Source organism: Ciconia boyciana, chromosome 3 (genome assembly GCF_034638445.1).
Source record: "Ciconia boyciana chromosome 3, ASM3463844v1, whole genome shotgun sequence".
NCBI lineage: Eukaryota > Metazoa > Chordata > Aves > Ciconiiformes > Ciconiidae > Ciconia > Ciconia boyciana.
The window spans coordinates 24,842,480-24,869,367 of NC_132936.1; the positions used below are offsets into that span (position 1 = coordinate 24,842,480).

The 26,888-nt window shown below is 35.5% G+C and overlaps 1 protein-coding gene across 1 annotated transcript in view; it reads right to left on the reverse strand.

Annotated features, from left to right (window-relative positions):
• CSMD1 (CUB and Sushi multiple domains 1) overlaps positions 1–26,888 on the reverse strand; it is a 1,308,402-nt gene that overhangs the window by 232,778 nt on the left and 1,048,736 nt on the right. Inside the window, exons 24-26 of the mRNA XM_072855145.1 lie at positions 17,671–17,862; positions 12,302–12,428; positions 9,629–9,831 (exon numbers count right to left, since the gene is read on the reverse strand). Of these exons, the coding sequence (XP_072711246.1) occupies positions 9,629–9,831; positions 12,302–12,428; positions 17,671–17,862 (522 nt within the window). The remainder of the gene's footprint in view (positions 1–9,628; positions 9,832–12,301; positions 12,429–17,670; positions 17,863–26,888) is intronic.

A 26,888-nucleotide genomic window follows, 5' to 3' on the forward strand; every position in this document is an offset into this window, starting at 1 on the left:
ACTCAGTGTCACAATCACCATTAATGATATTGGTGTGTATCTACAAGTAAGTCCTTCTACCACTTCCATCATCTTCATTCAACCAAGTTTAAACTTCTTGAATCCAGACCAAAGACTTTTTTAAAAAACTGCTACACTACACCCTTCTGCTCATCTCCTGTATTGCAAGGGATAATCCTTGAAAAATGTGAAACATCAATATTAAATTATTGTCTTTTTTTCTAATATGAATTATGTCTACTTTCTTGTGTGCTCAACGCATCAGACAGCTGATTCATTCTTAAACTGATTCATAATAATCTCAACTCTACAGCTGATGTCTTTTCAAGGTGTAATTTTGCTCTGATGTCTGTAAGACATGATCAGACCAATGAGGAGCACTCAGATAAAAACTGATGTAATTTATTAAAAGCATATATGCCACTGTTAAAACTGTTTTTTACCACTTTGTTGGCTGATGAGCTAATGTTACTGTTACTTATCACATTTGGCTGTGCCATTCTCCAACAGTCTCTGGGAAAGCAGAGACTGTCTTTCTGTATTTTGAGCAGCATGTAGCACTTCAAGTACTTGGGTTTTAGGATAGTGTTACAAATTACAGACTAAGAACAAAAAATATTATTTCTTTATGTTTGGTAATCACTTTCTGTTGTTTTAAATAGAGGGGCACAGCCTCTTCCATACCTCCTATAAATGATGTGTGTTAGTGATAACAGTTCATCCTCCCTGCTCTTTTCTTTTTGGGTGGTTGTGGGTTTTTTTCATTTTTTCTGTTTCAATCCCAGGAAATATTAATATTTCATTAAAATGATTGTGTTAGCTCATTTCAAAAGGTACAACCCAAAGGCTTTCATAATAGAAAAGAGCTCCATCACTACCACCACTATGCAACCTTTGTGACATAATGTGCAAGTAATCCATTTTCTGTATTAATAACTGCACCTACTCCTTCCATCCACACCAAAAGAGTATACCACTACAAGAAACAGCAGGAGCAACTAAACATTTGCAGAATTGAAACAGTTACCAAGCTGTACAACTGGAAAACTTTTTTTCCTGTGTTGTAAATTTGCAGGAGATAGAAAGGTTGAAAAAAGAATGAGCAAAATGAGAAACAAATATTTTAAATTGGTAAAATTGTTTTATGCATGTTCTAGCAAATAGGTTGTCACTTAGAAAAATCACAGAAACTGTAAAACATTCCTATATAAGAATTCATGGCTTATGATAACTAACACGCTACAAACACAGGAGCTTTGTTTAACATTTTATTATTCATAATTTTTTCACCTTGTTTCCATTCCTAAATAGTACATCTCATACATTGGGAAGGTTACCATATCTAAACGAAGTAAAAGACATGGCAAGTTTTTTAACAGTGGTGGACTTTTTTCCACCAGAAATTATAAGCATCATCCAAGAATTAAAGTAATGCCTGTCACTACTAATGAGTACTGTGTAAGCACTCTCCAGGCACCTCTCTGATAATTTACCTGACATCCTATATTAGTGCAGTTTACTAAATGTATATTTGGCCACAGGGGAAGGAAAGCATGGTCATGACCTCAGAGAATTTATTTCTTATTTGACAGACAATAACAGCTCTAAAAAAAGAATCATTATAGTGCATACCTGTTAAAGAATCATAATTCTTTCAAGTATATGAGCATAAGCCCATCTCTGTCATTAATTACTACATTTTTTCAACAAATCTCTGAATATCTTCATTTTCTCCTTAAAAGGGTATGTACTATAATATCTCAGCAAACATTTTTCCCATTTTGGCTGTGTCAAGTATGCACCAAGTACGAAGGACTGATGCCTTTTAATTTTTATTTCACTCTTAATCTCCACTTCTTATATACAAAGTTCTAAATTTTTAAAACAATGACAGATGTTTAATAAGCACCAAAATGTTCTTTACACTTTTGTTCTTGCAGCCTCAGAAGTTATTTTATGTATTTGAAACTAACAACCTTTTTATCATGCCAAATACATTCGATCCTAATTAAACAAAACACCAGACATTTAAGCACTGATGTGTCATCTAGTAAAGGAACATTTAGACAGACTGTCAACTTTTCAGCTTGTCTCCTTTCCAGATTGTTTTATTTAGAATCATAGAATCATGGAATCGTTTAGTTTGGAAAAGACCTTTAAGATCATCAAGTCTAACCATTAACCTAGCACTGCAATTCCACCAAAAAACATGTCCCTAAGCACCACATCTACACGTCTTTTAAATATCTCCAGGGATGGTGACTCAGCCACTTCCCTGGGCAGCCTGTTCCAATGCTTGACAACCCTTTCGGTGAATAAATTTTTCCTAATATCCAATCTAAACCTCCCCTGTTGCAACTTGCAGCCGTTTCCTCTTGTCCTGTTGTCTGTTGCTTGGGAGAAGAGACCGACACCCACCTCGCTACAACCTCCTTTCAGGTAGCTGTAGAGAGCGATAAGATCTCTCCTCAGCCTCCGCTTCTCCAGGCTAAACAACCCCAGTTCCATCAGCCACTCCTCATCAGACTTGTGCTCTAGACCCCTCACCAGCTTCGTTGCCCTTCTTTGGACACACTCCAGCACCTCAATGTCTTTCTTGTAGTGAGAGGCCCAAAACTGAACACAGCATTCCACATGCGGCCTCACCAGTGCCAAATACAGGGGGACAATCACTTCCCTAGTCCTGCTGGCCACACTATTTTTGATACAAGCCAGGATGCTATTGGCCTTCTTGGACACCTGGGCACACTGCCGGCTCATGTTCAGCTGGCTGTCGACCAACACCCCCAGGTCCTTTTCCACCAGGCAGCTTTCCAGCCACTTTTCCCCAAGCCTATAGCAATGCATGGGGTTGTTGTGACCCAAGTGCAGGACCTGGCACTTAACCTTGTTGAACCTCATACAATTGGCCCCAGCCCATCGATCCAGCCCATCCAGAACCCTCTGCAGAGCCTTCCTGCCCTCAAGCAGATCAACAATCCTGTCCAACTTGGTGTTGTCTGCAAACTTCCTGAGGGTGCACTCGATCCCCTCATCCAGATCATTGATAAAAGTTATAAAACGCAACTGGCCCCAATACTGAGCCCTGGGGAACATCACTTGTGACCAGCTGCCAAGTGGATTTAACTCCATTCACCACAACTCTTTGGGCCTGGCCACACAGCCAGTTTTTTACCCAGAGAAGTGTACGCCCATCCAAGCCATGAGCAAGATTCTCAAGAGGTTCTGCAACTGCATGAAAATTACAAGTCTACTATTGCTTCATTTGGTATTGTGCAAATATCTAAAGGGTATTAACGTTATATACATTGATAAGTAATCCAGACATTAAAAATCACCAGTTCTTCTGTCATCTCTCTTCTTTTATAACAGGCTCCTTTCTTCTCAGCCCCTCCACTAATATGTAGACATGCAATTAATATCTAGCTTACATACTTATGAGAAAGGCCATGTTTATGCTGTGATGTAACATTGCCATATGCAATTTTCAAAAAAAACTGAGGAATTCAGAAACTTGAAGCCGAACACAATTAAAACATATATGCTGTAAAGCAGGGAAAGCAATAACTACATTTTAGACGCAAGGATGCTGATTCAAACCAAATTCCATACTTAGACCTTTTAGAAATGACTGAGAAAAATTAGGTGCCTAAAATGGCATAGCCAGGAGGGGGGATCTGAATTCCATTAAGCTGGAAGAGAACTAAATTGTTGCTTCTCAGTTCTTGCACGTGTTCTAAGCAGTAAGCTACATGAGACTCAGTGTCTTATGGAGTAACATAAATCTCTGTACAGATTTCCCATCTCCTACTGTCTCATCTGGTCAGAGTGGAACAGGCTTCTGTGTATACAAAAGATGGAACTAAATGTAGGTGCCAGAGGAATGGGCAGCTGGAAAAAACACAGATTGCTAGGGAGATTTCAGACCTCCATATGTTGGCAGCCACTGTGTTAAGCTTCTCTGTTTTTAATTTAATAATATTCCAGAATCCCATTTTAGATCTTTTTTTGGATTTGCCCCCCCAATTACATTTTCAAAGTTGATTTAAAACTTCAGTCAAAATCAATAGGAGACTGTTTTTGAGAATATGACACACCGTATATTTGTGTGTCTGCAGCTTTGTGAGCAATGTGTTAGATTTGTGCCTAATTTATCTTTCACCTGAAGGACACTTCTTTTTTTATCAGTTTGTTTAGCTTGTAATCTATTGTAGCTCAAGAAAAAAAAAAATCACCTTCATCAATATCGATTTCACTATGTCTGTGGTAAACAATCATGTAAGCCATTTGCTGTAGTGTTGTGCTGCAGAGACTATTTTTCTACTCCACGTGGTTGTAAAAATAATAAAGACTGTTCAGGAGCTAGGCTTGTAAATTGCAGGCAATGCTCAAGCTTCCCCTGTTTAGTGCATTATGCTTGCATAATACGTTTGAGAAGGATTTGGGCATATCAAAGCTGAGACAATGTACATAGGATGTGCAGTGATTTCAGAGTAACAAACATTTTCAAATGTGAAAGAGTAGTATTTGCTCTCTAAAAAGTATCTCATGTAATGTACATAAATGTACAGACTCAGAACTGTGCAAATTAGCATCAACTACATATTTAAATATCTTGTATTGTCCAAGACTGTAAAGAAAAAAGGAACCCAAATGCTAATGCAGCCTCTTTCATTAAGTCTGAAGTACAAAAGCTCACAAGTTTAGAGACAACCATCAAAGTAACCTACAAGTTTCATTTCTGCTTAGTTCCACAGGAACCAAATTAAGAACTGCTGCCCCCTATGGCTGCCCCCTGTGAAGCTGAGGATGCCTTGCCCAAGCCATGGATAGGTGATGGATAGGAATGCTATGACACAGTTTCATGCTAATGAAACTGTGTTATTGTGAGCATACAATGCAACTTTTATACCATCACAGAAAGCAATAGAAGAGACTGAACTGTGAAATGATTAGGTTACAGACTTTAAAAGGGAACCTTGAATTCTTGTGTCTTGTGTCCTTTTATTTATTTTAACAAGGGATGTCTTAATGGATTTAATTTTATTTGAACTCAAAACTTAGTTAGTAAGGCAGATATGTGATTATGCATGTGTAAACTTCTTTTAAAATATATTTTTTTGCTAACCTCCTTTTCTTGATAATTTAATTGTGAATCAAACTGGAACAATTTCATGACGAATCCTAGTAATGAAGATTCTGTCATGGAAATGCTTATACTACTTAAATGTAGTAGCTCAGGCTATTAGGCAAGTGATTAAAAGATATCTCAGCAAGAAAAGAACAATTTACAAGACAACAGTACTCTAATAGTTCAAGATAGGTCACACAGTTACTGTAAGAACTGTTGTATAAAAATAAATGTTCAAATGGAATTACAAAACTGGACAGAAGCAGGCATCAATGCTTAAACAGATTTGTCAGATTAAGTCCACTGTCATTAGGAACTATCAAACACAGAACTGCTGATGCTTAAGCTCTTGTCAGAGGAAGTAAGATATCAACAGATGTGTCAACATCAGACACAATAATTTCCAAATAATTGTTCCAATTAACTGGTTGGTATACGTTGTTTATTTTTATTATCATAATTGATGACTTGTGTTGTTAAGACAAACATTTAGTCAGGCATCTTTACTCTTTATTGCTTATCTCTGCATTTCCTTCAAGAACAAATTTTAAAAATATTGGGAGAGCAAGCAAACAACAGAAAGAAACAAAATTGGACTAAACCAACCATACAAATGCCTTCATTTCATATCTTTGCTTTTAATAAAATGAGTGTCTGAAGCTCTTCTAATAAGATAGAAATATTACAAAGAAATTGAGTAAAAACTCTTTGCTACTTCATTAACTTTTTGCAAGTTGTTCTCCTATTAGCGAAAAAAAGATAACCTTCTGTTCACATGAAAGTAGAGAGAGGTATATCGTTAATTAAAGTGTATGCTTACAGAATACTATGACTAAGAGAAATTAACAATGCCATAGAACCAGAAGTAGGCATAGAAAGCTATCATAGATGGGTCTGTCTCTAGAAAAGTGAGACATTTCCAAAAATGTTTTTTCCTTTATAAGAAGAGTGCAAATAATCCTTTGATGTATTATAGCCTTGAGGAGTAAAATCTATGAAACCAGCTGAGGAACTATGAATGCATCATTTAGTTTAAGAAAAGGATACAGTTCTCTTAAGTTACAACAGCTGAGAATTTAGTTCAAGAAAAAAGGCTAGATTGTAAGGGTAGAACCTAACAAAGGTATTGTTAAAATAAGGCTGAGTCTGTAAGAATGATAATATGACTAGCAACTGCCAGTGCTGTTCTTATCATCTGCCACTTCTCTTGTTAGAAGTGGATTTTGTTAAATACTAACTAAACAAATTATATGATTAGATATAAATAAGCTCTCAATGAAATAAGCTTATGGTCAATAAAAGTAATGGACCATCCACTAGCATGGGTTCCAAGTGCTTTCAGAAGTCTAGAGTAGCTGAAGATTAAACATTCAGGGCAAGATTGATCTGCTTCAACATAGGTGGCTAGTCTCATTCAAGATGCCTTACAATATCCAAGGTATCTTCACAGGACTGGAAGATATGACCAAGGACTTATGGGTGTGTGACCTACTGGAGAGGTAGATGGAGACTAGCCAGGATACTTTATGGCATCTCAAAGGGAACTAGACACCTGTGAAAAGATAGGTAGGATTCATTTCACCTGCCCTTAGATGTCCAGAAGTTTGAGATTTAGTGTATGTTAATGTAACTAGACCTATAGCTGATAAAAAGAAAAAGCAACTTCAAAGGGCAATTTATCCCATTTAGACACGTAGGACAGAATTAAGCTAGGTTAGAAAACTTCTTTTTTATGGTTAACTTAGGCAGGAAGTTTTTGCTGCCAGTAACATTGTTTCTTTGCAATAAAGAAGCCAAATACCAAATTTGCCTATACCCTTCTTCTGTTCACTTTTTGCATGGTGACCAGAAAGAGCTGGTTGACATCCCTGGCTTGTAATACATAGTTTAACCATATTTAACTCCCAGAGTAAAGGTCAATTTTGTATAGTGAACTCCATTTTTTGTCCTTTTATGCATGATTAAATGGTAATTAAGTTTTAATGAAAAGCATTAGGCTGATTACAATTAACATAATTACTCTTGTCAGTTCATGTCCTCATGCTCTATATGCTGAGCGGAGTGGGCAAGACAAGGCACTTTTAATAGTGTTCAAACATTTTGTAAGCTTCAGCCACTTACATTTTTTCATTAAAAATACCTCTAAATATATTTACAATCAACAGTAAGTAATTTATAGGTTATATTTTCTGATCTACCTTATACTATCCTTTCCCAGCACCTCTTTTTTAGGCAGATGCAATAAGGGCGTTCTAGAGTGCAAAGTATAGAAAGTAATCAGCACATTCACAGCACAGTGAAACGAAATCTCCAGCTGAAGGTTAGCACTTTAATCCTTTGTCTTTAAGCTGTTCATTTGACCTGATACTCTCAGATGTATATCCTTTGTATGATTCCATAATTGGATGTTCATTGACGTAGAAACTCATCTCAATTGCACAATCCAATACAGAAGTTGCATGTGTAAGAGGTCCAGATAATTGAAGGTTTTCCAATCCTGTGCAATTCTGTACCTGAAGTTTACTTCTTGGATTGTCATTAATATTTAAATAAAATATACTCATTAATAAATGGAACACTTGAAAATTCTTCACGTGACACAAAGACACAAAACTGGAGCAGTTACCTTCACAGAACTTGTAATAAAACATCTACACCTTCTGCAATTACCAGAAAAAGGTTTAAGCAACTCAAGACTCTCTTATTCATTGAGCTACAAACTACTAAAGTGGTGAAATTTTAATATTCTGTGCAGCTTTGCTATAAGCTGGCCTACAGTTTGAACACATGATGAATGCTAAAGTATGCAAAGATCCTCACTTAGACATAGATTAATCAGTTTAAATCCTTTACAGATCAAGGCCACAGTGGTCTTCCCATTGCCTCAAGGAGACTAAATAAACTAAGCTCTGATTTTTAGATGAAATAATTTAACATTTACTTTAACATATTCCTTAAATCGTATTTTTTACTCCTTACAATTAAAAAATTAATAAAACATTCCACTTGTCAAGCAGGGTGAATGAAACTTTAATATCATTTTCCCTTTACTTGAGCTGAGGCATTCAGTTCTTCATCACTAATTCCAATTAATTCCAGTAAGACATACACTGCAATTGCCAGCATGATCACTGAGTGCATCCATCAGATATTATACTAAGACGACAAAATCAGTTCTTCACCCTTAAAGCATTAAATTGTCTCCTACTTACTATAAGTATCACTGAAGGTCAAAGAATGTGTTGACAAATCTAACTGCTTAAATATTTTCCTCCTTTCAAATTTTGTGCATGAACTTATAAACGTTTTCATATAATACAACATAAAATGTGTTTGCTAAGCCTAACAGAGTAAAAAAACCCTTAATTTCCACAAAAGTTAAATTTAACTTTTTTCAAACGACATGAAAAGCAGCATATTATATAGCACACTGGTCAGAAATTTTAGAAACATTTATTTTGCTCTTTGTCTTTAATTCATTTTGCATGTTTTTAAGTAGGTATCTTAGGGCTGATGAAAGAGTCTGTGGTTTGGGGGGTACAACATTCAGAAAAATCAAACAAAATGAAGTAATCAGGTAACTGTAAAATGCATTATTTAGAGACCAGGAACCCCCAAAGTATATTTCTTCATGCTAATAATAATGACTGAAAGCTTATTAGTGCCCTTTACTTCTGAATGACAGCACTTACAGAGAAAGTTTTAAATAATACTGCTACTCTCACATATTCTATTAATTAATAATTTGCTTATGTTCCTGAGCAGAAATACACTTACATACATTATATCTAGATATATAAGTATGCAATGACTAAGTCAAAGACAATGATATAGTCTCCTGCAGCCCTACCCTCACTCTTTTACACTTCAGTCATAATATCATAGAAAAACTCCACATACTCAGTTCTACAATATACAATACCGATCACAGCTCCTCTGTATACAGAGGAGCTTTAATTTTAGACTTGAAGATTAATTTGATTAGTTTAATATTAAATTTTTAAATGTATTTCAATATGGTAAGATATATTTTATTTTTCAGTTTAATCATGTATACAAACAGTGGTTAAGGTCATAAAAATGACACATCATGCAACCAATGTTGTGAGGAAAAAAACCCAAACAACGTAAATTATAAACACAAAATAATATATTATTAGGTAGCACTGGTGGGAACATTTAAAACTATCAGTGCAGAAGAAAACTTATATATGTACAAACCCATTTTGACTTGTTAAATAATGCTAATTAGATAATGCTACGCATGTGGTTGCTGTACAAAACAAGGAATAAGAAAACTTAAACATTCAAAGCAAATCCAAAAGTTCACCCTAGTCATAGCTGTTTACATAACTATATAATATAATTAAAATAATATAGGCTTTTTTTTAAAGACTGAGGAAGTTGTAAGATGAGAAACAGTTCATATATATAAGAATAATGTATATAAATAGTGTTTATAGTTATTGTATTTGAGATTAAAAAATATTTACATACTTGAAAACTGAATGGAGAAGCCTGATTTGCTGATGAAGAAGTCACTGTCAAATTGTAATGTTAATGAGTTGAAAGTGCTGTGAATATCCTCTGGAAGGGCTGAGCCACTCCATTCTTTCAGAAGTATGCTGCTCTCAATAGGCCCATCCCATACCTTCAAGATGTCATGAGCGACCTCAGTGTCAAAAACAATAAAATGCAGACTGCAAAGAGAAAGTAAAAGCACTGTACATTACTCATTAAACACAATTACACAAAACTCCAAGCAATCATTCCCAAATTGTATTTAGTTTTGAGATGCTGTTTAGGACTGAAGAAGGGCTGGTGGTCCTGAAGAGTTATCCATTTTTCCTGTTGGATGAGCTCATTTTGTAAGAGAGATGCTATTCTGTTCTATAAATGCCTGAATTACAGAAAACACCATTATGGTGCATAATTATATAAATTAACTTATTTTTATGATAGATATTTTAAGGGATAAGAACTATGATTTCATCAAAGATTTCCTCTCTTTATTCAAATGAGGATACCAAGAACACTGATTGGCTTGAATTATATGCAAATGAAAAAAAGCAGTAGCTACTGGACAGTAGCATACATAGCACAGGGAATTCTGTCAGCATGGCATTTTCTTTCCTATACAAAACCAGAAAATGTATTATCCTATCTTTGCCTTATGTCAAGATTCATAAAATATAAAATTATATTATAATAGAATAATCTGTATTAATCTCCTGGTAAAATATTAGATTTAGAAAAGTGTTCAAGAACGCTATGTTGTGAGTCAAAATATGTGCATTGACTTCAAGTTCTGACTATGTACATTTTTCACATTGGAGAAATCTAATAGGTAAATATCAAAACTTCTTTTTTGTTTCAAATAGTTGTGTGTTGATATTTCTTCATTACATTTGTTATTAATTGGAAATCATTAATTTGAAAATTGTAATTTAAATGTAAATGATGCATTGAAATCACCTATAATGGAGTGAATTCATTATTTGGTTTAGTGAAACAGGATTGCTAAAAATAAAAAAGGAAAAAAACCCTCCCAGTAGAATAACTTGCCATTTGCTTATATTTTTGCCTGTTTAATTTTAAAAAGTAATAATTTTCATTTACATGATCAGTTAAAACTATTGTCCACCTAAACTAAATAATGAAACAGCTTACTATTTGCTAACTTTTTGCTCAAAATAAATAAATAGGTAATACTCTGAAGTAACACATTCACATAGTTCTTTCCTGTCACTGGAGTATAAAACTAATCTCTGTTGCATATCATTAAACATATTAGGATCAATAAATTATTTTAAAATGACAGAAATTAAGAGTATCTATCTTGATTAGAAGTTAAATGTTTTTGTTACATTCTTGCTTTCACAGCAAATTCCTGTTGGGAGTGGACAAACTAGCTTGAATATTGAACAGAATTTGCCATTTCAAAGTTTTTGAATCTGTGTGTTACTACAGCAAAGCTGAGCTGAAATAGTCTTTAAATATTGGTATTCCTTCCACTCGAGTGATTTAGCTATACATCAACAGCAAAGTATGATAGTCTTTCTTGTCAGTATGTCAAACTGATGAGGAAAAATGGTTTTAAAAGTTCTTCTTGTATTACTAATTTCCTTCTGCCTGAGCTCTTGAATCCTTCCATCATCTTTCCATAAATCATTACAGAAATAAAAGCTCTAGATTCCATCATTCATTTCTTGGCATGTACCTTTATGTCGTGCATTAGTCACCAGTTGCGTTTTCCTCATTTTCTGTATTCTTCTACTTTCTTCTTTTTTTTGTTATGCTGCCTACTCTATGTGGAGAAATCTTCCAGTCCTTATCTATTAAGCATTTCCTCAGTTCTGTATGTGCTTCTTATTAAAATCTCATAATTTTTATCAAATTTGATTATTCGCAACATCTTCTGAGCTGTTGCTGGTCTTATTATTCAACTGATTATGGAGAAAAAGTCTGATACACAATTCAAAATGTTATAATGTTAATGATATGGTGGAAAAGAGCAGGAATGGAGAATGAAAACCCTTCAGAGTCGTATATAAAGCTTTATAGCACTAATCTTTTCTGCTGCTGCTAATTGTCAAATCCTCATCAGATCAAAGCATTCATGACAAAAAGACAGTTCCTAATAGATACCCAACAAGGTCCAAGATGCCTGATGTCTGAGCACTCCTGGCAGAGTCAGGAACTTTACGGCTGCTTGAGGTAGTGTATTTAAGAAATAGTGTTGAATAATTATATTCAATTTAAAACAAATTATTACATTGAATGTGACAGCAAGATATAAAAGAATGTCGTTACAATACTCAAGGGAAGAATTTTGAAACCAAAATTGACGGCTTGGCACTTTATCTTGTTTACAGATAGAAAAAGGCATAGCAGTGCACTGCTCTACCACACTGAAGATATATAGGCCACGTTATCTAACGGAATTCACAGTTCTGAATTAGATGCCTAGGTGTCCCCTACACAATTTAGGTACCCAGGTTCCCTAGAGGAATGGCAATCATAAATGCTAGCATGACACGCATCAACTTTATTAATGTAAGGAGGAGTTAATAAACAAAAAACTGTGTAGAAGAGTGTGAGAATGTAAGGCATAGACTATAATTTATAAAATACTGAAGTCAACAATAAATATTGAAATTAAGCATGTACCTTATTGTCTTTCCTGGATCTGCTTCAATAATCCAAGTGCAATGAAGATTATTGTCATATGGTGCTGGGTAACCAGGGGACAAAATGCGCCCCGACGTAGCAGCATGAATTCGACCACCACACTCAGCTACAAAATAAGTAAGGATTACATTTATTTTAACGAGACCATAATATTTTGCACTTCCATTTTCTGTCCATTCCACACCTCTCTGTCTTCTAAAAAGGTAACAGAATGACCTAATATCTCTGAAGTAGTACACATACATGTAAACCAGGACATGCTGTGAGAGACTGAAAGAGTTAATGTCTCAAACGTTATGGCGAGGCGAGGTGCGATTTGCATGGTGTTGGCAGGTCAGCGAGCACGGGGTGGGGGAGAGCGAGAGCAGGAGCGGAATGTGCGGGACGTGGAGAGCGAGTTGGAGGATGCACAGTTCCAGGTTCTGCCGGACCTGACAATGTACGCCCAGAGGTCACACAGGGTTGATCTGAGGAAGGGGCTTGCAACTGCCCAAGAGACCCCTCGCGACCACCCCCCTCCCCCAGTGCCTGCGCAGAAGATTGAGAACTTTCTAGAACAAGAACCATGGAAGTCCTGAAGGGGCGTACCTGGAGGCGGGGATTAGCTTATAAAAGACACGCCCTCCGGGGAACCACGCACGCGCCCACCACCGGAGGATTGTCACGTCTGTCATCGCGGGATCCAAGGGTGGTGATAGTTTTTCGTTCTCTTTCCTCCTCTTTTCCTTTCCTTTTCTCGCTTCTCTCTCCCTCTACTCTTCCAATATATGCAAGTTTGGGATAAATTGTGACGGGTTGCCCGGAAAACATCTCCATTGCCAAATCACCTGTGTGCATTCGTTGAGCTCGCCAGTTCGTTAAGTTTGTCCGTTTGTGGAATTCGCCAGTTAATAAAGTTGCTGGCCAGCCTGTTCCTCTGAGTTATTGTTGCGACTCTACCGACCGCGCGGCTCTGCCAAGCAGAGATCGGCCTTTGTCGGTACACAAACCCTCGGGGAATCTAAAAGATTCACCCCTCTTGCAACCCACCGAGTGGGACAAGACACATGCACATGAGTTAAAAATGCACGTATAACAATCTCATTCCTATCTTGTTATAAAGCAATAAACCATACTTCTGTGATTATGTTATTTTACTGACAAGAGTAGTTCAATATGAACTGAGACTACAAAAGCACAATTTTAGCAACAGCAAGAGAGCAAAAATGCTTCAGAAATATCCCATCTGACATGTTTGGCTTTTCTAAGTAACACTGAATGCTCAAATTCAGACTTTACAGCGTTGGGTTTTGTAATTAAAATCGCTTTCTCTGTTGTTCTAATGTCAAAATGTCTTTAGTTTAGGAAGTAACTTGAATGCTTTCAAGTTACTTCTATATAACTTCAACTTTAATTACATCAAAAAGCAGTTAGGTATCACCTAGTAATTTCCTTTAGTATTTAAAAATTTAAATGCCATATGTCCACAAAGTAAGAGAGTAAATCTGAAAGCTATGATTTGAAAGTATGCAGTGTCTGGTTTAAAACATTTTTATTATCAATGCTATCTTAACTTTGTGGAGAGACCAACTGCAGTGCCAAGCATTTGGAACCAAATTATTTTTATGTTGCTTGTTTAGAGCATCATGCTGTTGTCTGGCCAGTATAAAGACGCACTCTGATGAAACTGGAACTGTGTAACAGTTAGGTGCCACTGAACCAAAAAGGATCACTAACTATTCAGTTAAGTAATGTACCTGAATTCCTACTTCATTTACAGTGTTGCCTTATAAGTAGTGATATTAAAAAATGCTACCATGGGGAACTCTTCAAGCACAGCTGTACGGCAAGCATAGTGTAAGACACAGATGATGAAACAAACATGGCAGTTGGACCAAATAATCTATCAGAAACACTCCTAACAAATAATAAGTCATACATGCCACCAAGTCACTGCTGACAACCAAATTGTTACCAGGAAGGAAAATAACTGTAGATGAAACAAGGTGACTGATTTACTTACCTATCCTTCTGGTTTGATCACTCAAAACACTACATATTATTTATAGAACCAGAGCAGAAAGCTGCTTTAGTACATAATTTCTTCAAACATAACCTTTGCCTAAGATTTCAGTTAATTTTCATTATACAAGAAAGTTCAGAATGCAATAACTGCTGTGATAGATAACTACAGATAAAGAAATGACTGATACAGTACCCTATTTACCAAAGAACTCAAGATAACTCAGTAAAACCAAAATTATTTAAACTCAAACTAATTGACAGATTTGCTTTAGAATTATGAGAAGACTTATTTAGAAACAGAATACATGATAAAATTTGGGATGATGCATTATACAGTTCATATATTTTTTAAAAAATACCCAATTTAGAAGCAGATCAAAATTAAACTTTCAAGAGTGATTCTAACAAAAAACCCAAAAAGTTTGTTTTTCAATATGCAGAAATTACTGTAAAATCACCACCTCAAAGAATATACTATATAAAGTAAATAACTATAATATAACTAATAGAAGTGACTTATATTCAATCAAGTTCTATAATATTCTAGAGAAGGAATTACAGGAGTTCATTGTTTTTCATCATTAAGGCTTAGAACATAGAGAAAATGAAAATGAATGCTAAGACCAATATAGCAGTGTATCACTGAAGATGACTAGGTGTAGAATATATGGAATATGTCTATGTATGGGTTTTAAATTTTTTGCGAATGAGATTGAAATGATTGTAAAGACAATGATGAATGTAAATGTCACTGGAGGCAACAGTAAATATCAAATGCTGATCTAAAACACAAAAAGGAAAAAAGAACAGGTATTCACAAACAGGAGGATATTAAGAAAATGTGTCTAAGAAAGAAAGTGATGTTTGGAAGTTCATGACAACTTAAGAAAAAGGAAGACAAGGAAGCCAGTCAAATCAGAGTAGGAAGAGATAAAACAGTGATAGCGTAAGATAAAATTGAAGAAAGAAAGGATTATATAAATAACACTGGAGGGGAAAAAAAAGAGAGCATGAAATGATCTGCAGATGCTAACTGAGTTTTCAGGGATCTTCATGACAAGTTTTCCTGTGCACAGAACAGTAGAAAAAACAACAATTTAATGAAGGTAACAGACTGTTTGTAAAAGGCTGTTTAGAAAGATTCACCTTTAGAAGATTTTCAGAAAGAATGGTGAACATTTGACTTCTTGGGGGGCTAATTAATGTTTCAGAAGAGTTTTAAATTGAGAAACAGGAAGAGGGAGTTTATACAAAACTGATGCAATTCTCAAATTTGATTTTAAAGATAGGAACAAGGACAGAAAATAAAAAGATATTTAAAGAGATAAAGGAACTATAGTTTTGTGGTTGAACAGACAGAAAGCAAGAACAAACTCTGTCTCAGGATACTAAAAGAAAATTGACCATTCTATTGAAACTGGGACATAATTCCACTTAGAGATGAAGTGAGATCCTCAAGAAATAAGAGATTTTGGTACAAATGATTCCAAAAGCTTAGCAACAAAATAGAGAAACCAAATCTAGTAATGCAAGGTACAAAATCAAAGTATAATGAAAAAAAAATAGAGTAGCAATCATAAATGGGATATAGAAGTTTAAAAATATACTGTTATCAAGAAAACTGGAAATACAGATAGAGATATGGGAGTGGAGGGAACATTACATAGTAGTGATGCAGTAAACTAAATGAAGTCAGCATGAAAAAACATACATACTGGTCAAAAATATTTTGGAGAAGGGTTAGGAAAGATGTTCTACAGGAGCAAAGATGGGAATTTCCTTTAGATTCACTTGATCCTTGGTTCCTATCTTCCTCCATGTCAGATTGGAATATACATGATTTTTTTTCTTTTTTTTTTTAATACTGTATGGTTGAGATTTTAACATCCCACATATAGATTAGAGGACAAATCATCATGCTAAGAAAAGGAAATAGATAGATGGATTTATTCTCCTAATAGACTTGGAACCAACAAGTATTTTAGAATTGATTCAAATACGTACTTGATGGTGAACACAGGCACAAGAAAATATCACAGAAAATGACCTTAGAGTAATGACTTCATTTAAATTAAATGGGGAGATAGGCAAAGGTAGGACTAATTATACCTCTTCTCTACAAAAGGGCAAACTTAGAGGAAAAGGAAGCTAGCCAATTAAACTGAATAGCTTGAGGACTTGAATGTATAAAAACCTGGAAAAGTTTTTAAATAAAACCTGGAAAGAGTTGTTTCGACCTGTCATATATATAAGAGAAAACTTACAGATATAATTCTAGAATCAAGTGGGAAAAATAACACCTTTACTAAGACAGCAGAAATGCTGTTCACTTATGTTTTTCTTGCACTTACTCTCTGGGTAAGCTGAACTTTTGAAAGGAAGGGAGCTTGCTCCTTTGTAGACTGCAGGTCTGTGAATGTGTTCAGCAGGAAGCAGCTCCTGGAATGGAGAATGTAGCACCCGATATGGGAGAGAGGCAACAAGCAAGGATCCTACAGGTCAGGTGAGTGCTGAAAGCAGTTGGTAGCCTGCCTGCAGCAGGCAGCAGAGGCAAAAACTAAGCATCAGAAGACACATTGAAATAAATACTTTCCCAATGACTCATGGGAACTCCATGTGAAACTTGAACTCAGGAAGTCACTGGTAATTGCTGGACTGGAAAGCAAAACTGGAAGAGAGAAACTGCCTAGCAAAGGCACAATGGGCAATAGCTATACTGGTGTTCAGTTATTTTATGCATCTCACCTAGTACTTCTCTATTTCACATTTATGTTTGTTGTAATGAAACACAGTTTTACAGACTTGAAGATGTGATATTTAAAGAAAAGGTCTATCTCAAGGCTCTGACAGATGGGGTATCCTAGCATGGCAACAATGACTCAAGAGCACGCAGATAAAACAATTCACCAATATGGGATGAAAATTAGAAATTCGCTTCATAGGAATGAGATGCTGAAATAATTTCTGATGAAAAGAGACAAGGTAAAAAAAAAATCTTAATTTGCTTTATGATGGGGTTTGCTTAGCTTGTGAAGTGTTTAGATAATACCACTGCCTGTGATAGCATATCAGACTCGATGATGCAGGATATCATCAGAACCAAAGCAGTAGTCTTTCATCAAAGGCTACCCTACAGAAAGTAGTGTTCCCCAGCAGTTTTTTAGCCATTACTAGCCAGACATCTGTTTCAGAGAAGTTATACTTGGATACCCACAATAAATTGTTACTTGAAATTTAAAGTATGTTTACACCGTTATCATATGATAAAGTATAGAAAGACAGAATATTAGATTTTTTTCTTGAAAAACCAGACCAAAATCTTTCATTGTCCCAATCTATATTACCTATGCAAGTAGGCAAAGGTTTGTCCCAAACTCTTCGATCTCCACTTAAGCAGGTCATAATATTACTACCATGCATTGTATAGCCAGGATTACAGCTGTATAAAATGACAGTGTCTATAAAATGCCCTTCGTCTCGGATCTTGTAGCCATAATTTGGTATGCCAGGATCTTCACACTTCACTAGGTCAAAACCTGCAAACAGAAATGGGAAGGGAAAAGAAGAAAAAAAACCCAAAGATATAAAATATCAACAAAAATATAATGCCAATGAATCTGATCTTGATGCAAATTATATTCTCATTATTCAACTACATTAGATGTATCCACAGTGACCAAAGATAAATTATATATAATTTGAGTAAATCAGAAACTGAAACACCAAGAACTAATTATTCATTGGATATTTGATTATGGCATCAGTTTATTGAAGAAAGCGTATTATCTACAGTACCCCAAAAGAGATTAGTGAGCAATTTATTAATTTATACCACTTCTCTTATTTCATTATTTTTATTCAGAGGAAAGGAAGCAGTATCGACCCTGTATTTGGCACTAAGTGGGAGCTTCACCTCCTCATCTAAGCTCCATAATGAAGCCAGCAGACCATAGTGGGAACTCAGGAAGAAAATGCAAAGGTTATTTCATCCATCCTAGAGTCAAGATAGCATGGCTTCAGTTTCTTCTCTGCTGAAAATGAAGAAATATTCATACACTCATTTTCAATTAGAATTCCTCTTTTTGGCCTATTAACACGCTGAATGTGATAAACAGCTTCTTCTGTGCTCCTTGGAATGAGCAGTTCTACTCGGAGCAGCTACAACTCTTTCCATATTTTACCCTTTCCTCTCTGCATTTTCTCCATATAGCATTGCTAAAACGTAAAGATGCAGTCTAAATCTCTCCTCTTGTGTTGAGGTCCAGTTCTTGGAGCAATATAAAGAGTGGTTCCAAATTCATCTTTCTCAAATCCAGTCAGATTTGTGGATTTTTCATTAATTACTGTCATGTCCCCAAGGAAGTAATTCTGACTCTACAAATAGTTTCCATTTTGCTGTCCTTATTTTACTGAACAGCTTCCTTCATTATATGGTTCTGAATCAGGCTGCTGGTCTTCCTTTCAGTTTGCTGTTTTCAGCTTATTCTCTACATGAGGCCTTTCACTAATTAGGAGAGAATCAGACATCTTTATGGTAAATAACATATCCATAGACGACCTTTCGTTATTTTACAAATACACAAACTAGAGTTGGTATCACATTTTTCTCATTGCCTTTCTCTGGAAGCTGAAAAGATCAACCTCAGTTGAAAAAATGGCAAGTAGTCTAATACCTTGGTTTTCCTCCTGTACAGATTGTAAAGCTGTCCAACAACTGAGTCCTCTGAAAACACAAAATGCCTTTGTTTTCTTCGTTCGTAAATTGGACACAAAGTTTGGGATTTACCTGTCATAACTCAGCCTTCTGAAAATTAGAGGGCTGAATTTGAACTAATTAGCTTAGGCTACTTTCATAGTCAGTAGAGAAATATAAATCTCAAGAAAACAAACCAACTTGTATTTAGATAGCTGTCTAAGATCAGTCAGTTCAATCAGCTTCTGGAATTACTTATTTTTTGCCTTTACTGTAAACTGAGCCTAGGTTCTCTCTTTATACAGTAGGCTATAGTAGCTCAGAACTTTAAGTAGCGTTAGAGAAAAGGAATCCCTCTCAAAAAAGAATGCTATTCCATCATATAGACACTGCATCTCTATCTGTGCTAATATCTTAAGAAACGTCAAGCCCCAAGACCAATGAGCATGCTCTGAGCACAGCCATGCACTGTTAAAGTCAATTACCCTTCAAAACAGCTCGTCTGTCTACAAGCCATTTCCTGGGAATTTAGCTCACACTGTCTACTACATTATGCCTGAGATTGTTTGGGAGTGTGCTAGACAACCCAAGCTAGAAGCATGCTAGCATTTACCCTAACATTTCAGCAGTCTAGACAATCACTTTCCCACACTCATATTCTTGCCCTGACAATGTTTAGTTTACTAACAGAGGTGTAGCCTGTGTCTCAGAAGTATGTATAATCACACACAGTACAAATGGATCATAGAGTTTTATCATTATTCCCTTGCTAAAAGATTGTTTCCATATGAATATTTGCACATCCTTTCAATTTCATTTTGTTGACAAAAATGAAAACACACTCAGTTTCCAGACAAAAGGGGTAGCATTCATTTTAACTAACTCTCAGCATCGATTATATAAACAGCCATATCTAAACCAGTTGCCTGTCTTTTAGAGTTAATAGTAACTTATGGGGTATGATTAATCTCATCCTAAAGTAGGTACCTAAAATAGATTGGATGAACTGTGCAATTCTAAAAAGGTCTATTTCTTTTCATTCACTATAAAAAGAGCCAAGATGATTAGGTCATTCAGATGAGTTGAACTTCACAAGAAATAGCTATATTTCATTATTTTAATCTCCTTATTAAACATACAAAGACATTTATTTTAAACACTGAAAATGTAAGTTGTTTGATAATGTGATGATATTTTAATGATGATTTGACAGCATGAGCCAGTGTACCACTATTTCTCTGCCACCTACTTTTAGATACTTTCCCATCCTTTAGTAGGTGCAACATTTTGTTATCATTGGCAGTGGCATGTGATTGACAGAAGAAACTTCCCTGATTAAAGAATCTATTTGTGTGTGATGAAATAAGCTTTCCATAAGACTGATATATAGTTAGAAAGCTACACAAGAGATTGATTCTCCACTATCATCTACCACATAAAGAAGAAAAGGTTGTCAGGGAGAGGTAGTATCTTTTATAAGACCAATAGATAAATTTGGGTGAAATGAAACAAACTTTTGGACAAACAAGCCCTTCTAGTCTGCTATATAGCCATCTTCACTACAGAAGATGTCAAGACTGGGATAAAATTATTGTTCTGACTTGCTATCATTTCATGTATTCCACTTACTTAGCATTCAGTTTTGCACAAGTGTGTAAATATATATGATGCAATGCTGGATAATCTTATTTCTTCTCTCCTTTTTGCAGTGCTGCTTCTGTAGGATGATGTGTCTATAAAAGGCACTAGATCCCCTCATTCATCAGAATAAGGGCTTCCTGAATGGTGCAAAACCAAGTTTAGTGTGTTTATCTTTTTACAATCTGCACGGTATACATAGCAGATGGATACACTGTTCCATTTTCTCCTCATCTGCAATAATGATCCCTGAGGCCTTCTGAAACCTCACTGACATGAAGAGTTAAAAGAGATCCTGCCACAAGCTTTAGAAGTTTGACAGAAGCCTACCGTAGCCTGCCTGCACTTTCTCTATTCTTGCTTTGAAATAGGACTGAATAGCACAAAAGATCTTTGTTTTTCCTCTAGCTTATTAATAGTTCACATCATTATTGTAAGTCACTTATACCTTCAAATATCCACTAACATAGAGATTTTCCACCTCCTTTGTTGTGTAGACTGCTACAAGTTCTCCAAAGTGAGCTACGGTACTATAAAAGCCTATCTCTACTGAAAATAAGCTTGCTTTTCTTGATTACATTTGCAGACACTATGGCAGAAGTCCATGAGGCCCCACAGATCACAGGTTGACATTCACTTTACTACTACATTAGAATATTTTAATTGAATTAAATATAATCTGATACAAAGATATGAAATTAATCATTAAATGAAATGACCTTGATATTACTTATTAACATAAGAACTTACTGGGGTTCTTATAGAAAGTCTTTGTCCTAAAACCAATTTTTCTGAAGATAGAAATTTAATTCAAATTGTAGATTGAGACTTGGCATTTAGGAAGAGCCAAAAAAAAGAAAAAATAATTGTAGGGTTTTGTTTATTTTAAGCATAAAATATCCACCCTGTAAAATGATTTACTAGTCTTTGGCATTAAAATAAAAAGGACCATATAAAGGACCATATTATTGTGAAAACTCATTGTTGAAATGTTGCAACAGAACTTCAGTGTTAAAGTAGATGCTGTGAACTTTCACAGTGGGGAAATATGGTCATGAGTTCCATACAATCACAGTACTCGGGTTTACCTGACATTGAAACAAACCAGCAGTCAGAGAAATTCTGACAATATTCTTACTTCTGAGAAAGATTATTGTACTGGTAAATTGCTGCCAATTATCTTATTCCTGAGTTTCATTATAGGATTATCAGAACAATGAATGGATAAAAGCCGGTTAAATTAAAACCAAAACAGCCAGAATACATCCTGATGATTGGCTATCACGTCCTGACACTATACAATGTGATTTGTTCTGTCATATTTCATATAAATAATCAGGAATGTAGAAATACCAGTTGTCAGGGTAAAAATTATTGACATGTCTGTAATGTACGTAGACCATTAATTACAACTTCTTTCAAGTCAGTTTAATTATGATGGGTATTGTGATTTTATCTACATAAGTAAGTAGTGCAGTACAGTAGAAGGAAATCTGGGCAGTGAAACAATGAAGCCGAGAACACAATGTCCACACTATCTGCACTAAAGTATTTTCACTTTGGACTAGCTTTTGTGTCCATTAGTGAGTGGAGTATGCTAAGTGCATCCTTGGAGCACACCTTTCAGTTCAGCTTCAAGTTTGCACCCTCCAAAATCTGTCTTCAGTATGAATTCAGGTAGAAGAAGCGAGTGTTCATTTTGTGTCCCCAAGAGAAATTCTCAGGGATTCTATATAGTACAGTGTACTTTTAACAGAAGCTGATGAAGTCCTGAGATATCTGCAAATGTTCTCCTCACCTATTTTGAAAGGAAGAATACAGTTTACTTACCATATAGATATATATATATATGTACGTTTACACTGCATGTAAACCTACAGTGGCTATACGAAAAATAAGTAATCTAAAGTAAGTAATTTCCTACTCCTATTTCTGGAAGAAGTCCTAAAGTATTTTGAAATAGTCATTCTCCTAAAGCCAGACACACAAAAAAGTAAACACCTAAAAGGTATGCATTACAAACCTTTAGGTATTTTGTTCCTACTTGGAAACTCTAACCTTGAGTTCAATACTAAGAGTTCTATGAAGAGTATGAGAAAAAAAAAAAGTTATGAGTTCCTGGTCTAGAAAGTGGACAAAAGCAAGAAAGACACTCTGAATTGTGAGCGATGGTGCTCATCCAAATTTTACTTCCTACACAAGGAATGCTGAGGCATGTTACATTATGTCTGTCTTAGTAGAACCTATTAGCACACTGTTACTAGGGACCAGAATATAGGTCCCTTATAAGCACCTAAGAAATTAGGCCGCAGGGCTTTATTCCTTCCTTTTTTTTCTTTCTGGCTTACTAAACCTTGTTCATACATTTGCACAAAGTATATTATGGCAATTAAAACTTTACCCATGGAGATGGAAGAGAACAGTTTTAAAACAGGAAATAATTGAACTGACAGTAAAATAAATGTAACATCACAGCCCTTAATACTGTGGTCCCATGGTGCAAATTTGTTCAACAATTTCTGACAGGTTAACTTTATTTACAAGTATTATGTTGGATTAAGTATTGTTTGTCAATGCCATTCTGACTTTATGCCAAACCGTATATAAAACTGGCGTAAAAGCACAAAATGGTCTTAAGTTTCCTCCTGTATTCTCTAGTTAGTTTTACAGGAATTCAGTCATGTGTTTGTGCGAGATTCAGGTCAGATTTGCACTGCTGGGTGTTCTGATGCTGCACAGATTAATTTTTAATTATCATGGAACCTTGGCCTCAGATGTGATCCCAGAACACTGTAACCACCAAGTAAAGAAATACTGTAGCTACCAAACTGTTAAAAAAAAATAATAATAATTTGGAGGTAATTTCTTCTTGTAAATTCAAAAAACCATGAACCTGTGTTGTAACTTCTGTGGACTCTGGCAGTTTGCAGTATGAACTCTAAATAGAAAGCCTACCAGAGAAAACTGTAAAGACATTTTAAAAGAAATGCCAGCTGAGGTATTTGCAAAACTTCAGATGTCTAATCTAAAGAAGAAGAGGACCTGAAAACATAATACATAGCATATAGGTGTAGGTCAACACTATCAATGATCTCAGCTTAGATGAGTAAATTTATATTCATATAATTTCCTATTAATATTACTGTTTGTTACAGATAGGGAAATACTATTAAAACAGCAATACCACTAATCCCCATAAAAACTTCACAAGAGAAGCCATAAGGGGTTAATTATTCTGAAATAAAAGAGATTTTGTAGTTCATATGTTAAGCACTAAAAGATTAAAAGCACACTCCATGGACTCCAAATAGTGTTTATTCATAGAATCACAGAATCATTAAGGTTGGAAGACCTCTAAGATCATCTAGTCCAACTGTCAACCCAACACCTCCATGCCTACTAAACCATGTCCCAAAGTGCCACGTCTACATGTTTTTTGAACTCCTCCAGGGATGGTGACTCCACCACCTCTCTGGGCAGCCTGTTCCAATGCTTGACTACCCTTTCAGTAAAGAAATGTTTCCTAATATCCAATCTAAACCTCTCCTGATGCAACTTGAGGCCATTTCCTCTCGTCCTATTGCTAATTACTTGGGAGAAGAGACTGACACCCACAGTCTCTTCTCCCAGTAATCTCTAATAATTATATTACTATGCCGTAAGTATAGACTGGGTGGGCGCTGCTCAGAAAAAAGGTAATGTTGTCTTTTCATTTCTACTTGCCATGGAAGATAGAACTCATAAATTATGTATAATCTATGTTCAGCTTCTGAAAGTAATGTGGTAAAATATTTCGGGATTACATCAAAAAAAGAAGGGCAAATAAATATATAAATCCTATTTCACTACATACATGGAAATATTAACAAATGTTTTAATATTTAAAAAGCAAGATAATGTGAAAACACTGGAAACATAAAGAACTCTGTTAGTATTATCTAAATCTCAAGTAATTTAAGCTCATAAACATAATCCATATGTTTTACACAGAATCATTTTTGAACTACCAAAGAATAATTAAAAGTATGAAATGGTACTTGAGTTAATGTTCAGAGTCTATAATGGATTTCTAAATGTATGTAAATGTCAACAAATACTCATTCTGTAGTTGTTGCATCTTAAACATCCATAACATAATCTATTTAATTAAATCAATGCAATTCAAAATGAGAGTTCTTGGCATTTTCATTCTGTCTTGGAACCATTTATGTGCTATTGAAACCTACAGTTGTAGGGGAAAAAAAAGTCTATATTATGTAGTAGAAAATGTGCCAATTACAAAATCTGTACTTAATTAGAAGGATAGAAAAGTCTATAGAAAGAAAAGCTTTCTGATAATGTGGCTATAGTCAGGTGTCAGAAACTTGCATGGACTTTCAAAGAGCCTAGCATGACAAATGAGCATGGGCTGTATGCACTGGGACAAAATTAACTCTTGCTCTTGGATCTGTAAAGTTTTTGTAAGGAGGTCTGAAATATTTTTATGTCTTGGTGACTGAATATTTTACATTCTAACACAGGTCATCTGACAGAGACCAAAGGAGCCACATTTTTCAAATAAACTGATATATTTCTATATCTTGTACAGCAGAATGAGTTCACAATAAGTAATGATACCTGCTGCTTTGTATCCTTTGGAAACTGAGAGGTACACTTTTAATTTCTTAAAAGTTTTGCAATGTTTTGACAATTCATGTTTGACAACATTGGTGAGACAGTCATTCAATGGATAATACTTTCTAATAGGAGTTTCAGCACTTTTTCTTGACATAAGCAACATGTAAGAAAATTTATGTAAACATGTAAAACATGTAAAATAGTGATGTTAATACATGTTGTCAGTAACAGGTCTTTTGAGCATAAAATGAAAAAGAAAATAACTCTTTTCTGTAATTTTCTTCTGTAATAAGTATATTACAAAAAGTTTTAAGGCCATTCCCCACCAATTTCAAACCAGATTCTTTGTGTCCATGTGTCCTATGCAAAATTTCTGTTCTCCCCTTTTCAGCTATAACATCCACACATACAAAGCAAAAAAATTACAAGTTTAAGAAGCAAGTTAAATACATGTAAACAAGTAGTAGAATACAGCTTTTGTATGTGATGATTTTATTGAAAGAAAATACTTTTAATAAATAACAATACTTGCAATAGATAGGTATGCAAATACTTGTGCCTGCATCAAGATGATTACTGTGCATATATAGAAAGCATACAAGTAAGCTTTGCAATCAGCAAGAAAATGAATAATTAATTATAATTTATACTCAATATAAGGGAAGCAGGGATTAAAGGTGAGATTCTATGTGAGTTTAAGAACTCTAACTTGAAGTGTCTACAGAAAGATATCTTCAGGTACGCTCCATGTGTAACCCCTTTTATAATCAGTTGGGAAATGAATTATATAGTCAGTACTTAAAAATATTCTGTAGGTTACTTGTGAGAAGAGCACTGGTCTGACCTTTCTGGCGGGGGCGGAAGAAAAGAAGAAATAACATGAACACAAGCATTTTTTTCTTGTGTTATTTAGTGCGAGGTACTTTGGCTTAACACCTACCAAATGCTTCAGTGATTACCAATGCACTCATTTCCTCACAGTCTTTTCTAGAATACTCACTCTTAGAGTAATCAAGTGTGCTGGTTTTGGCCAGGTTAGAGTTAATTTTCTTCATAGTAGCTGGTATGGGACTATGTTTTGGATTTGTGCTGAAAACAGTGTTGATAATACGGGGATGTTTTAGTTACTGCTGAGCAGTGCTTACACAGAGTCAAGGCCTTTTCTGCTGCTCACCCCACCCCACCAGCGAGTAGGCTGGGGGTGCACAAGAAGTTGGGAGGGGACACGGCTGGGACAGCTGACCCCAACTGACCAAAGGGCTATTCCACACCATATGACATCATGCTCAGCATATAATGCTGGGAGAAGAAAAGAGAAGGGGGGCTGTTTGGAGTGATGGCGTTTGTGTTCCCAAGTAACCATTACGCGTGATGGAGCCCTGCTTTCCTGGAGATGGCTGAACACCTGCCTTCCGATGGGAAGTTGTGAATTAATTCCTTGTTTTGCTTTGCTTGCATGCTGAGCTTTAGCTTTACTTATTAAACTGCCTTTATCTCAACCCACAAGTTTTCTCACTTTTACTCTTCTGATTCTCTCCCCCATCCCACTGCGGGGGGAGTGAGCGAGCAGCTGGGTGGTGCTTAGTTGCTGACTGGGGTTAAACCCCAACATCA